The sequence below is a fragment of the Cnephaeus nilssonii genome (genome assembly GCF_951640355.1).
Source record: "Cnephaeus nilssonii genome assembly, chromosome: 18".
Lineage (NCBI taxonomy): Eukaryota > Metazoa > Chordata > Mammalia > Chiroptera > Vespertilionidae > Cnephaeus > Cnephaeus nilssonii.
The window spans coordinates 13,704,290-13,717,747 of NC_137089.1; the positions used below are offsets into that span (position 1 = coordinate 13,704,290).

At 46.5% G+C, this 13,458-nt stretch overlaps 1 protein-coding gene across 10 annotated transcripts in view; it reads right to left on the reverse strand.

The window, feature by feature from the left end:
• NCALD (neurocalcin delta) overlaps positions 1-13,458 on the reverse strand; it is a 317,544-nt gene that overhangs the window by 15,993 nt on the left and 288,093 nt on the right. For all 10 annotated transcript variants that reach the window (XR_013814971.1, XM_079796605.1, XM_079796610.1 and 7 more), the window contains one exon: positions 2,507-2,909. Coding sequence is in view for 9 of the 10 variants with exons in the window: in XM_079796605.1 (XP_079652731.1) it covers positions 2,507-2,884 (378 nt within the window). In the remaining variant the exon portion in view is untranslated. The remainder of the gene's footprint in view (positions 1-2,506; positions 2,910-13,458) is intronic.

Here is a 13,458-nt window from a genome sequence, read left to right on the forward strand (position 1 = left end):
TTAAAATATCTTTATGAAAAGTTTTTATAACCTGAGAAATGTTTGTGTTATTAGGTTAAGTGAAAATGGCAAGATACAAAATTTTATGTACATTGTGAAATGGACAATTCTAAATGCATGGAAATAGGAGTAGGAGGATATATTAGAAAATTATTAGCAATGATACTCTTTTATATTTTTCTACACTGCCCATAGTTTTACAGTAGACATTATATTTTTTATACATTTATCCTTGGGGCAGGGGAGAAATCCTTTATTTTTGTTTAAGATCCCTGTCTCTGAGGGGTCAGTTTAACACAATTTATTCAGACAGTTACTGCTCGGGATGAAGGAAGAGCCCCTGGTGGCCCAAGCAGAAAGGAGAACCAGTGGCGGACCTTGGCGAGTTTCCTAATACAGGGCGATCGCCTGGACTCCTGCTCCCACAGCCCCGCCCTGTGTCACTCCACCTGCCGTCCCACTGGCAGGAGCAGACCCCAGGCCTCGGCCACAAGGCTCACTAACAAGTCGGTCTTTCTGGCTCTTTGGTTCCTGGAAAGCAAGTGCCACACCTCCACCCTCTCCCTCAGCAGCGGGAGCCTTTCTGTCTCCTCCTTTTCATCCACCCCCATTCCTTCCAGACTCTTTCTGCCGCCTCCCCCGCCCGCCCCCGTTCTCCCAGGGGCTGCAGCTCTACCTCTGAACCCAGATGTCCTGGCACGAGTGCTGGCCTCTGTGACGAGCCCTCCAGGAAGCCAAATGCCCACTCTCTTGGACCTGCTGTCTGCGGCCAGATGCTTCCCTGTTGTGCCCACTCGTCTGCCAAGACAGTGAGTAGCCGCCAGCCCTCCCTGGTGCCACCGCCCACCTGGCCCTTCTGAGTGCCTGCCGCTGGGGCTCTCCTGATCCTCTCCGTGTCCCGGTCGCCTTAGGTTTGTCTCTGGGTCCCGCTCACTGCTGATCACGTTGACCTTGCCATGATCATCGCTTCTTTGTTCCTTTCCCACCCTTCCCACGAGGAGAATGTGGCCGACACCAGGGTCCCTTCTGTTCTGCACAGGAAGTTTGCTCTGGGTGAGTGACTTGGGGAAAGAAAATGGAGTGCCTCCTGCTGAAATGATGGAGGCCCCATTCTACGTGTGTATCTCTGACCAGACAGAACAGAGGCTAGAGATTCCCTGCTTTTACTCAAGAGTCTAATAAAGATGAAAATGAATGATGGTGATGATGAGCTTTACCAAGGGCTGGTACTGTGCTAAGCATTGAACCTGGAAAGTCACAAGTAATCTTAAAATAACCCCACAGCATGGGTGGGCTCTGTTGGCAGTTCCATTTTACAGGTGAGGAGACGGAAGCTCAAGTAGGTGAACGAGGTCAAAGTCATGGAGGCAGTGACTGAAAGAGACAAGATTTGAACCCAGGCCACAGTTTGATCATTAAATGACCATTGCAGGAGATATAACCTCAAAAGGCAGGACATTGCAATGAAAGGATGGAGGTGCCATAATGAGCATGACAAACTCCAGACCGCATGTCCATCTGTAGGGTGGCAGTCACCGCAAAGCCCCGGGTGACTTACGCCAGGTAAGAATGGGGGCCCAGAGTTGCCAGACCTCCTGAGTTTTCAAGAGATGCCAAGCAATCTGCATTTTTATGTGCAACCTCCCTGTTTAGTAATGTGGATTCAACATTCTCAAAAACACTGGGTAGGCCAAATATGCACTGAGTGCACCTTCCAATTCTAACTTGTAGCTCATGCTCTTCTCTTTGAATATATATATATATATATATTAGAGGCCCAGTTCATGAAATTCGTGCACGGGGGGGGGGGGGGGGGGGGGGGGCGGGTGGTGTCCCTCAACCCGGCCTGCACCCTCTCCAATCTGGGACCCCTTGGGGGATTTCCGACTGCCGGTTTAGTCCTGGTCCCTGCGGGACTAAACCGGCAGTCAGATATTCCTCTCACAACCCGAACTGCTAGCTAACCACTCGCCTGCCTGCCTGATTGCCCCAAACTGCTTCTGCCTGCCAGCCTGATCACCCCCTAACAACTCCCCTGCTGGCTTGATTGCCCCCAACTTCCCTCCCCTGCCAACGTGATTGCCCACAACTGCCCTCCCCTGCCAGCCTGATGGCCCCCAATTGCCCTCCCTTGCCGGCCTGATCACCCACAACTACCCTCCCCTGCAGGCCTGATTGCCCACAACTGCCCTCCCCTGCCAGCCTGATCACCCACAACTGCCCTCCGCTGCCAGCCTGATCACCCACAACTGCCCTCCGCTGCCGGCCTGATCACCCACAACTGCCCTCCCCTGCCACAACCTGCCTCCTCCGCTGGGACGGGCCTCCTCTGTGCTGCACAGAGCCGCGGGACTCCCAGGCCTCACTGCACAGAGCGGCCACCTGGCCCTGCCTCCGCTGTGCGCATGGCCATCTTGTGGTGGCCATCTTGTGATGTTGCGTGAGGGCATCGTATGAGGGCATGACTTTTATTATATAGGATTACGCCTTTTAGTGGGCTACATACCTGCACAATCTCTAGCATTTCTGCCTTGCTGATGTAACCGTTTCCATCCAGGTCATACATGCTGAAGGCCCATTTCAGCTTCTGCTCCAGCTTGCCCCTCGATGTCACACTCAGGGCTATGATGAATTCTCTAAAGTCTATTGTCCCATCTCCATTGGCATCGAAGGTGCGGAAGACGTGCTCTGCAAACTTGGAAGCATCCCCGTAAGGGAAAAAGTTCCCGTAAATTTTCTTAAACTCTTCCATCGACAAATGTCCGCTGGGGCAGTCTCTCAAGAAGCCTTTGTACCACTCCTGGATCTCGTGCTCCGTGAAGTCCGTGCTCTCCAGCAAGTCCTGCATGACCTCCGGGCGCAGCTTGCTGTTCTGTTTCCCCATCCTGGCGGCAAGGATTCAGCTGGAGCTAGAAAAGAATAGACATCAGTTTTAGACTTGCTCTTTAGAGGCACATTTTATAATCTGTGATTGTTCCTTTGGGAAAAAGAAAGAAACTCTATTTTAGTCTAATAACATTGTCTAGGTTACTTAGTTCTGCCTTATCTATTTGCAAGAGGCCATGGCTGGCTTTAAAAAAAAATAGGTTCTAACACTCAGTCCAAGTATGAGAAGGGAGAATTAAAAGAGAGGAAGAGCGAGAGAAAAAGCGATCATGTAATTGCTAGAACATTTACAAGTAAAGTGCTGCTTGCACACCTGCTGAATAGTATAAACACAGACATGAGTAAGGAAAATAGAAACCTGCCTAATACCATTAAAGCGACCAAGCTAGGTCAACTATTTATTAGTAAGTTCACAGAGTCAGGTCACTGTCAACATAGGGTTTAGATGTAAAAGATCATGCTTCATTATGTGCTTTTTTTTTTTTTATGTCTTGTGATTGTGGCTCATGGGATAGGCCAAACTTTCCTTTCTAAAATACATATTACTTCATATTTTCTTAGCCTAACAGCAGCACACCTCCCCAGAAAGATAGCAAAACAACTCAGGAGTGCATAAAGGAGAAGGTCAGCATCATTTCACATCTAAATACTTAGAGGTAACACTGCTAGCATTTGGGGGGGTGTGCTTCCAGATTTTTTGAATGCATACTTATCTGAATACTAGAGGCCCGGTGCATGAAATTCGTGCATGGAGGGGGGTTGTCCCTCAGCCCAGCCTGTACCCTCTCCAATCTGGGACCCCTCAAGGGATGTCCGACTGCCCGTTTAGGCCTGATCCCAGGGATCGGGCCTAAACGGGCAGTTGGACATCCCTCTCACAATCCAGGACTGCTGGCTCCCAACTGCTTGCCTGCCTGCCTTCCTGATTGCCCCTAACCGCTTCTGCCTGCCAGCCTGATCACCCCCTAACCACTCCCCAGCCAGCCTGTTTGCCCCCAACTTCCCTCCTCTGCCAGCCTGGTTACCCCTAACTGCCCTCTCCTGCAGGGTTGATCACCTCCAACTGCCCTCCCTTGCAGGCCTGGTCCTTCTCAACTGCCCTCCCTTGCAGGCCGGGTGCCTCCCAACTGCCCTCTCCTGCTGGCCATCTTGTGGTGGCCATCTTGTGTCCACATGGGGGCAGGATCTTTGACCACATGGGGGCAGCTATATTGTGTGTTGATCAATCTGCATATTACTCTTTTATTAGATAGGATAGAGGCCTGGTACAGGGGTGGGGGCCAGCTGGTTTGCCCTGAAGGGTGTCCCTGATCAGGGTGGGGTTCCCTTGGGGCATGGGGCGGCCTGAGCGAGGGGCCTGTGGTGGTTTGCAGGCCAGCCACGCCCCCTGGCAACGCAAGCGGAGGCCCTGGTATCTGGAATTTATTCCTTCTACAATTGAAACTTTGTAGCCTGGAGTGGAGCCAAGGCTGGGGCTCCCTCTGAGGCCAGTAGCCATTTGTGTTGGGGTTATAATTGAAACTTTGTTGCCTTAAGCGGGTGGGCCCGGCCAAGGTGTGCGGAAAGCTTTGCTTCCCCTGTTGCCGGCGGCAACCCTGGCCTGCTCTCTCAAGCTCCATTCTGCCGCCATTTGTTTGAATTTGTTTACCTTCTATAATTGAAACTTTGTAGCTTGAGTGGAGGCTTAGGCCTGCAACGGCTGGCGGAAAGCTTGGCTTCCTCTGTTACCTAGGAAACCTTGCTCTCTGTGGCTGTAGCCATCTTGGTTTGGGTTAATTTGCATACTAGCTCTGATTGGATGGTGGGCGTGGCTTGTGGGTGTGTCGGGGGTATGGTCAATTTGCATATTTGTCTATTATTAGATAGGATGCTATTAACAAATGTAATGCATTTACATTTTAAAAAACAAGAACACACACATATATATATGTGTGTGTGTGTGTGTGTGTGTGTGTGTGTGTGTATTACACCTTTTAGTTATATATTTTTAAACTAAAAATAGTATGGTATGAAGAATAAAGGCAACTTTTATTAGATGGGGAAAAAACAGTAATTACTGTCTTCCCAATTCACATACTAGTAACCATTCAATGTTTATTGAGCACAATATACCAGACATGTTCCTGGCACTGTAGATGCAAAGAAAAGTAAGACGTGTCCTCTCCTCTGTAAGGGACATCCAGTTGTGTTAATAGTAATTACCAGTTACTAATGCGGATTTTTTTCAATCGATGGAGTTACACATATGTTGATATGTATGCGATTTGATATGTATGCTATTTTGTTGTATTGACAACAAGCTTCAAAAACTTTATATGTCAAACTAGGAGCCCATTGTACGAAGTTTTGTGCAATAGACTTTTCCTTCACCTGGCTGCCGGCACCAGTTATCCGCCAGCAGCAGTTTTCCTCTGGCCACCCGCTGATCAGAGCGCCTCCCGCCAGCATGATCGGCCACCCGGAGAGGAACTCCGATCGGGTGGGTGGCCAGAGGAAAACTGCTGCTGGCGGAAAACTGGTGCCAGCAGCCACGCAATCGGCCACCCCGAGTTCCGCCACCAGCGTCTTCCACAGCGCCGGCCTAAGCTCCTCCCGCCAGCCAATTGGCCACCCTGAGTCCCGTCCCCCGCGCCTCCAGCCGGCCCAATCGTGGGTGTAGCCGAGTGATGGTAATTTGCATATTACTATTTTATTAGGTATGATTTTCTGAAGGTGTTAACATCATAGATATTTTTACACTTAAAAATGTCGAATTTCATGCCAAAAAAAGAGCATTTGCGGGAAGTTTTTTTTTTTAATTTCTTTATTGATTAAGGTATCACATATTTGTCCTCATCCCCCCATTCTCATCCCACACCCCTCCCCACACATGTCCCACCCCCCTGTTGTCCTTAACTGCTGGTTAGGCTCATATGCTTGCACACAAGTCCTTTGGTTGATCTCTCCCCTTTACCCCCACCCTCCTCTACCCTCCCTCTGAGGCCCGACAGTCTGATCCATGCCTCCTTGTTTCTGGGTCTGTTCTTGTTCATCAGTCTATGTTGTTCATTATTCATTACTTTATTTTGAAGAATAGTGCTGCTCAAAGTTATCGTATACTTCGGGAAGCTTATGGTGAACTCCATCCCAAACAGGTTAATAACCAATACCAGTTAAAAATGCGGATTGGCTATCACCTGGTTAAAAATGCGAATTTTGTAATAAAAGAAAACACGATAATTTCAAGAGAAACATCAAAAGTGCTTTATTCAAAGTAATGTGCATCGCTAGCTAGACATTTCCCCATCTTTCAGGTAATTTGTGGATACCGTCCCAATAGAACTTTTGTTGTTTTGAGGCAAACCATTCAGAGACCCAATTTTCTACTACTTCGTACATTTTGAAGTGCTGCTCAGAAAGGGCGTGTGCCATCGATCAGAACAAGTGGTCATCTGAAGGAGCAAGGTCTGGTGAATACAGCGGGTGGGTTAATACTTCCCAGGCAAGATCTTTTAATTGTCTTCTTTCCAAAGCGATTTGGCCTTACAGTCAATGTTGATGGTTGACCTGGATCAACCCATGATTTTGTGCATTTGGGATTCTCATAATAAATCCACTTTTCATCGCCAGTCACAATTTGATGCAAAAAAGACTTTCTTTTGTGCTGTTGAAGCAACATTTTACTGATGACTTTTCAGTTTTCCATTTGTCTTTTGTTCAGTTGATGTGGCATCCATTTTCCTTCCTTTAAAATCTTTCCCATTGCTTGTAAATGATTGGAAATTGTTTGCTGAGCAACATTTAATCATTCTGCAAGTTGTTTTTGAGTTTGACACGCATCTTCATCCAATAATACTTGTAACTGTTGGTCTTTAAACTTTTTCAGTTGACCTGGATGTTGTCTTTCACATCGAAATAATCACTTTTAAAGTGTTTAAACAAGCGTTCACAAGTATCTTGAGATGGAGCATGTTCACCATAAGCTTCCCGAAGTATATGATAAGTTTCAGCAGCACTTTTCTTCCAAATAAAGTAATGAATTAAAACTTCCTGCAAATGCTCTTTTTTTGGCACGAAATTTTTAAGCGTAAAAATATCCATGATGTTACCACCTTCAGAAAATTTTATATATGAAGTTTTGAAGTTTGTTGTCAATACAACAAAATAGCATACATATCAAATCGCATATACACTAAGTGGCCAGATTATTATGATCTCTGAACGCATAATAATCTGGCCACTCAGTGTATATCCTATATAATAAAAGGCTAATATGCAAATTGTCCCCTTGACAAGGAGTTCGACCAGCAGGCAGGCTGGCCAACCGCCCATGTCCCCTCCCCCTGGCCAGGCTGGCCAGACCCCACCCATGCATGAATTCATGCACCGGGCCTCTAATATATATATATACTGAGTGGCCAGATTATTATGCATTCAGAGACCATAATAATCTGGCCACTCATTGTATATCAACATATGTGTAACTCCATCTATTGAAAAAAATCTGCCTTATTAACTGGTACACCTAGTATGTGCAGGGATGGTGGTGGCAGGGTGGGGGGACAATACGAATAATGGGGCATGGATGTGGTGCAGTGAAAGACCCTCACGCTAAATGCGGGCAATCAGGAAAGCCTTCTTAGAGGAATTATTATCTGAGCTTAGTTCCTATTTCCAAAGTTTTATGATTTAATCATGGCCAAGGTAAACCCTTTCTCATAACCAGGCTCTGCATTTAAATTTTGCATTCTTCTTATATTGGGGAAAAAAACTGAAAGTAAGGCTTGGAAACTTATAGAATATATAAGAGATAATACCTCCATTTTAATAATGATTTTCCATTTCCTTTGAGATTTTACGCTGTGTGTGCTTATTTGTGCCTGTCTCCCTCCCACTGCATTGACTGCCCCTTGAGACAAAGTCTCCATAGGGCCCACAACAAATAACATTTGGTAAATTAATTAAGGACAGATAAATAATTACAACATGAAATATGGAATAGTCTAATTGGAAAAGGCATTTTTCTTACATAAAAATGAGGCCTTGGTATTCACAGTTGCCATCTGACATGCTAAAGCTATCTGGTAGTTAATATTTCACAGAATTAGAACAAATAATCCAAAAGTATATATGGATTATAATCCACAAAATACTCCAAAGAGCCACAGCATGATAAAGAAGAACAAAGTTGGTGGTATCATGCTATCTGATATCAAACTATACTACAAGGCCATGGTAATCAAAACAGCAGGGTACTGACATAAAAGCAAACATAGAGATCAATGGAACAGGAAAAAGAGCCCAGCAATAAACCCACACCTATATGGTCAATTAATATTTGACAAACGAGGCAAGAACATACAATGGAGTAAAGGCAATCTATTCAATAAATGGTGCTGGGAAATTTGGGCAGATATATGCAAAAAAAAAAAAAAAAGAAGAAAGAAAAAGAAAAGAATAGAAACTAGACCATCTTCTTATACCATGTACAAGAATAAAGTAAAAATGGAATAAAGACTTAAATGTTAGACTTAAAACCATAAAACTCCTAGAAGGAACATAGGCAGTAAAATCTTGGACATTTCTCATACAATACTTTTTCTGATCTATCTCCTCAGGCAAGGGAAACAACACAAAAAATAAACAAATTGGACTACATCAAACTAAAAAGATTTTGTACAGCAAAGGAAATCATCAATAAAATGGAAAGACAACTACTGAAAAGGAGAACATATTCACCAATGATACATCTGATAAGGAGTGAATGTCCAAAATTTATAAGAAACTCATACTATTCAACACCCAAAAAACACAAAACAATCCCATTAAAAAATGGGCAAAGGACCTGAATAGACACTTCTCCAAAGAGGACATACAGATGGCCAACAGACATACGAAAAGATGCTCAACATCACTCATCATCAGAGAAATGCACATTAAAACCACAATGAGATATCACCTCACACCTGTCAGAATGGCTATCATCAACAAATCAACAAACAAGTGTTGGCAAGGATGTGGAGAAAAGGGAACCCTCGTGCACTGTTGGTTGGAATGCAGATTGGTGCAGCCACTATGGAAAAACAGTATGGTGTTTCCTCAAAAAATTACAAGTGGAACTGCCTTATGATCCAGCAGTTCCACAGCTGAGTATATATATGTCCAAAAAAAAAATCCAAAACACTAATTCAAAAGAGTATGTGCACCCCTGTATGTTTTGCAGCATCATTTACAAAAGCCAAGATATGGAAGCAACTCAAGAGCCCATCAATAGATGAGTGGATAAAAAAGTGGTAGTACATATATACAATGGAGTATTACTCAGCCAAAAAAAAGAATGAAATACCATACGATCTCACGTATATGTGGAATCTAAAGAACAAAATAAATTAACAAAATAGAAACAGACTCACAGACACAGAGAGTGGACTGATGGTTGCCAGAGGGGAGGGTGGCTGGAGGACTGGGTGAAAAGGGTGAAGGGATTAAGAAGCACAGATTCATGGTTACCAATTAGTCACAGGGTTGAAAAGTGTAGCATAGGGAACATAGTCAATAATATTGTGATAACTATATATTATGCCAGGTTAGTACAGGAAATATAACGGGGGACACTTTATAAAGTATACTAGAGGCCCGGTGCATGAATTCATGCATGGGTGGGGTCCCTCTGAGTGGCCTGCAGGGATCGGGCTGAAACCTGCAGTCCAACGCCGCCTGCAGCTCCTACCTGCTGCTCCTGCTCATCCCAGCCCCACTGTGCCTGCGGCGGGCTCGCGCCCAATCAGTCCCGATTGGGAGAGGCCACAGCAGCACTCACCAGCCATGAGCCCTGCATCTGGCGCCCTCCCAAGGGGAGTGGCCTGTGGGATCAGGCTGAAACTGGCTCTCGAACATCCCCCGAGGGGTCCCGGATTGCTAGAGGGCGCAGGCCAGGCTGAGGGACCCCACCGGTGCATGATTGGGCTGGGGAGGGACCTTGGGAGGGCTCCAGGGCATGTCCAGCCCATCTCATTCAGTCCTGATCAGCTGGACTCCAGCAGCAAGCTAACCTACCAGTCGGAGTGTCTGCCCCCTGGTGGTCAGTGCACATCATAGTGAGCGGTTGAGCAGCCTTAGCATATCATTTGCATATTACGCTTTGGTTGTTTGGTTGTTTTGCCGTTTGGTCTATTTGCATATTAACCTTTTATAATATAGGATTGTTGTCTAACCACTATCTTGTATACCTGAAACCAATACAAAATAATATTAAAAGTAAACTATAATGGAAAAATTAAAATAAAAAACACACCAAAATATACAAAAAGCTATCTGGTTAATTACTTGGTCTTGGGATCCCTTCTCCCGCCCCAGGTTTATTGAGACATAATTGTGTAAGTTTCAGGTATCTATCTATCTATCTATCTATCTATCTATCTATCTAAAACCCTAATATGCAAATAGAATGAATGGCAGAACAACCAGTCACTATGATGTGCGCTGACCACCAGGAGGTGCATGTAGAATATGGCCGTGTCAGCAGCAGGCGGCAGAGCGCGGAACATGGAGGGCATCGGCCTCAGTGGGATGGTGGAGCAGGTGAGTAGGGAGACCAGACCAAGGTGGGGCGCCGGTCGCTGTCATCACGGTGAGCCTCTTGTGGTTACTGAAAATTCTCTGCTCTCATGCACTGCGGTCCCGCCAGGCACTTGCACCTGCTGCCGGCGCCTGCACCTGCTGCCAGTGCCGGCCCTGCTCGCACCCGCTGCTGGTGCCAGGTGCAGTCCCTGATTGCTCGACACTGTCAGCGGGTGCAACGGGCGGCTGCTGGCCCCGATTGGCCCTCAGGGCTTCTCCACCTCCCCCTGCTCCTGAGGGGCGATTGGGGCTGGCAGCCGCTTCTCACACCTGCTGCCAGTGACGGCCCCGCTCGCACCCGGCTCACACCCATTGCTGGCACCCGGCGCTGGTCTTGATCACTCGGCGCTATCAGCAGGTGCAAAGCAGTGGCTGCTGGCCTTGATCGCCCTGAGGGCTTCTCCACCTCCCCCTGCTCTCGAGGGGTGATCAGGAGCTCACACCTGCTGATGGCGCCAGCCCCGTTCGCACCCACTGCTGGCGCCAGCCCCAATTGCTCTGCACTGTCAGCAGGTACGAGTGGGGCTGGTGCGATCAGCACGTGGGAGTGGGAGCGGCAGCGGCAGAAGTGGAGCTGCCGGCAGACAGGGGACCAGGGGCTGCAGTGGGAGGGGAGGGGCGAGGCAGGGGCACGGAGGATGGGCCGAGACCTGCCCCTGTGCCCACCGCAGCCTCATGGCCCACAGTTCCTCTCAAGGTGCACAAATTCGTGCACTGGGCCCCTAGTCTATAATAATAAAAGCGTAATATGCTAATTAGACTGGACATCCTTCTGGACCACCTTCCGGACGAAGCCAGGGCTGCGAGGGAAGCCCGGATCCCGGGTGCCAGAGGGAAGCTGGTGCCAGCAGCCGGGGGAAGGAAGGCCTACTCTTGCACAAAAATCATGCATCGGGCCTCTAGTACAACATAATAACCCAATAATATGTATATACTGTGAAACGATCATCACAATAAGTTTGGTTAATGCCAACCACCACACATAGTTACAATTTTTTCCTTGTGATAGAAACTTTTAAGATCTACTCTCCTAGCAATTTTCAAGTATACAAGGCAATATTGTTAACTAGTCACCATGCATTCTATCCCAGAACTCATTAACTGGAAGCTTGCACCCTTTTACCACCTTCACCCACTGCCCCCACCTCCCACCCTTGGGGTCTCTTATATTGAATTGTCTGTGTGCCTGTCCGTTGCTCCCTCTAAAATAAATTCCTGGAGGGCAGCGTTTGCATCTCACACTGCTCAGACTTCTTTCATTAACAGCCACAGTTCAGGACAGGACAAGCAACCCTTAGTAATTGCCCTGGTGACTTTGGTTTTCCGAGGTCTGCACTGGAGGCAGACCTGGCCCCTCTCCGGCTCCCAGGCTGGCTTCTCGTAGGGGCGGGGTGAACAGAGCCAACAAGCATCTTATTACGCAAGAGGTGAATTTTATTATGCATAAAATTCAACTCCAACTCCACTGGAGCACAAACAGAATTCATAAAATGAAGCTTCCAATCACAATCACTTTCACTCCCCTCTCATGTTCTTTTCATTTTTTTTTTTTCCTGAAGGAATACAAGCAAAGATAGAGAGGCTGGTTTTTATTAGAATTGTCAAACTGTCATTTAGTTGCTAAGTTGGCAATTTGCCCGAGGCAAGAATTCAGAAACATGAGGTAATACATAATACATGGGTTTACAGAGCTCTGAAACATTTGCCGGAATTTACAAGCAATTCTGAGTTTTCCTTTTGAGGAGTTCTTCGGAATATAGCTCTTTGGTGTGGTGTTCCATCAAATCACCATTAATATACTTTTTTATGACGCTGTGGTTCTGGGCACATCACCGTGTGCCTGGCCTGGGGTGGGGGGGAGGGAAGTGCCGTTCCAATATTTAAATCCACTCTCTTTAAGAAATGATCTACTTCCCCAAATATATAAAACCAAACCAAACACAAGTTCCTTTCCCAATGTTTAAAAAAAGCTCTTCTCATTTATTAGGTGTTTTGCACCAGAAACAAATGGCCTCAACATTTGGGCTACGTCTCCCACTGAGACTGATCTGTGTGCAGCTATTTTTCGGTAAACAGTAATTAAACCACATTTACAAGTTCATCAGCACAGAAAGGCCATCGCACAGACAAGGGAGAAGAGTGTGTGGGCAGTTCTTTGGGGAGCGGGTGTTTGCGATTTAGTCCAGAACGCGTTTCAGTAGATAACTACAAACGCTTTGCGACCCACGATGTCTGAAGTTGCGAAAACCATCTGGACTTGGTTAGTCTGAACGACAAACACCTCAGGGGACAGGTGATAGAGTGTCATTCCCGGGGGAGGAGAGGGAAGACAGAGGCATGCCTGACAATACCTTTTTCTTTTGAAAGACAGGAATTTCTGCCTGTTTGAGTTGAAGAGGAGGGGGAAAAATTCACATCAGGGAAATGCCACATTAATTAGCAGTCAAGAGGAAAATAGTCTTCAGAGAAAAGTTGCACCTCATTACTCCATGCAGTCATTAGAATACTTATTTTGTGCCGGGAGAACATAATGGGGGAAATTTCAGGCCATTGAATAAAAATGCTTGGGTCCAAAGCCTGGCTCCATTGTTGCCTAGACTCTTGGGTAATTCACTTAACTTCTTGGTGCACCTCAGTTTCCTCATCTTGACAATGGATCCAGCGGTATGACTTCATATCTCACTGAGGTGACGTGAGAATTAAATGAGACAGTCTTGTATGTAAAGCTCCAGCATTCAGCCAGGCCAGACGCCATGCAAAATGAAAACTGTGTCTTATCCTTGACGGCCCTTCACGTAGGACTCTATTGAACCTTTCCAGCAATCCTGAGTGGGAGGCAGGAAGGCTTTCCATATTTTATAAGCAAAGAAATGAAAACTCAGAGAGGTTAAGTGACTTGTCCCAAGTCACACAGCTTGTAAATGAAAGAGCCAAATGGTAAGTTTGAGTTGTACGTGGCTGTCCACTGTTTTT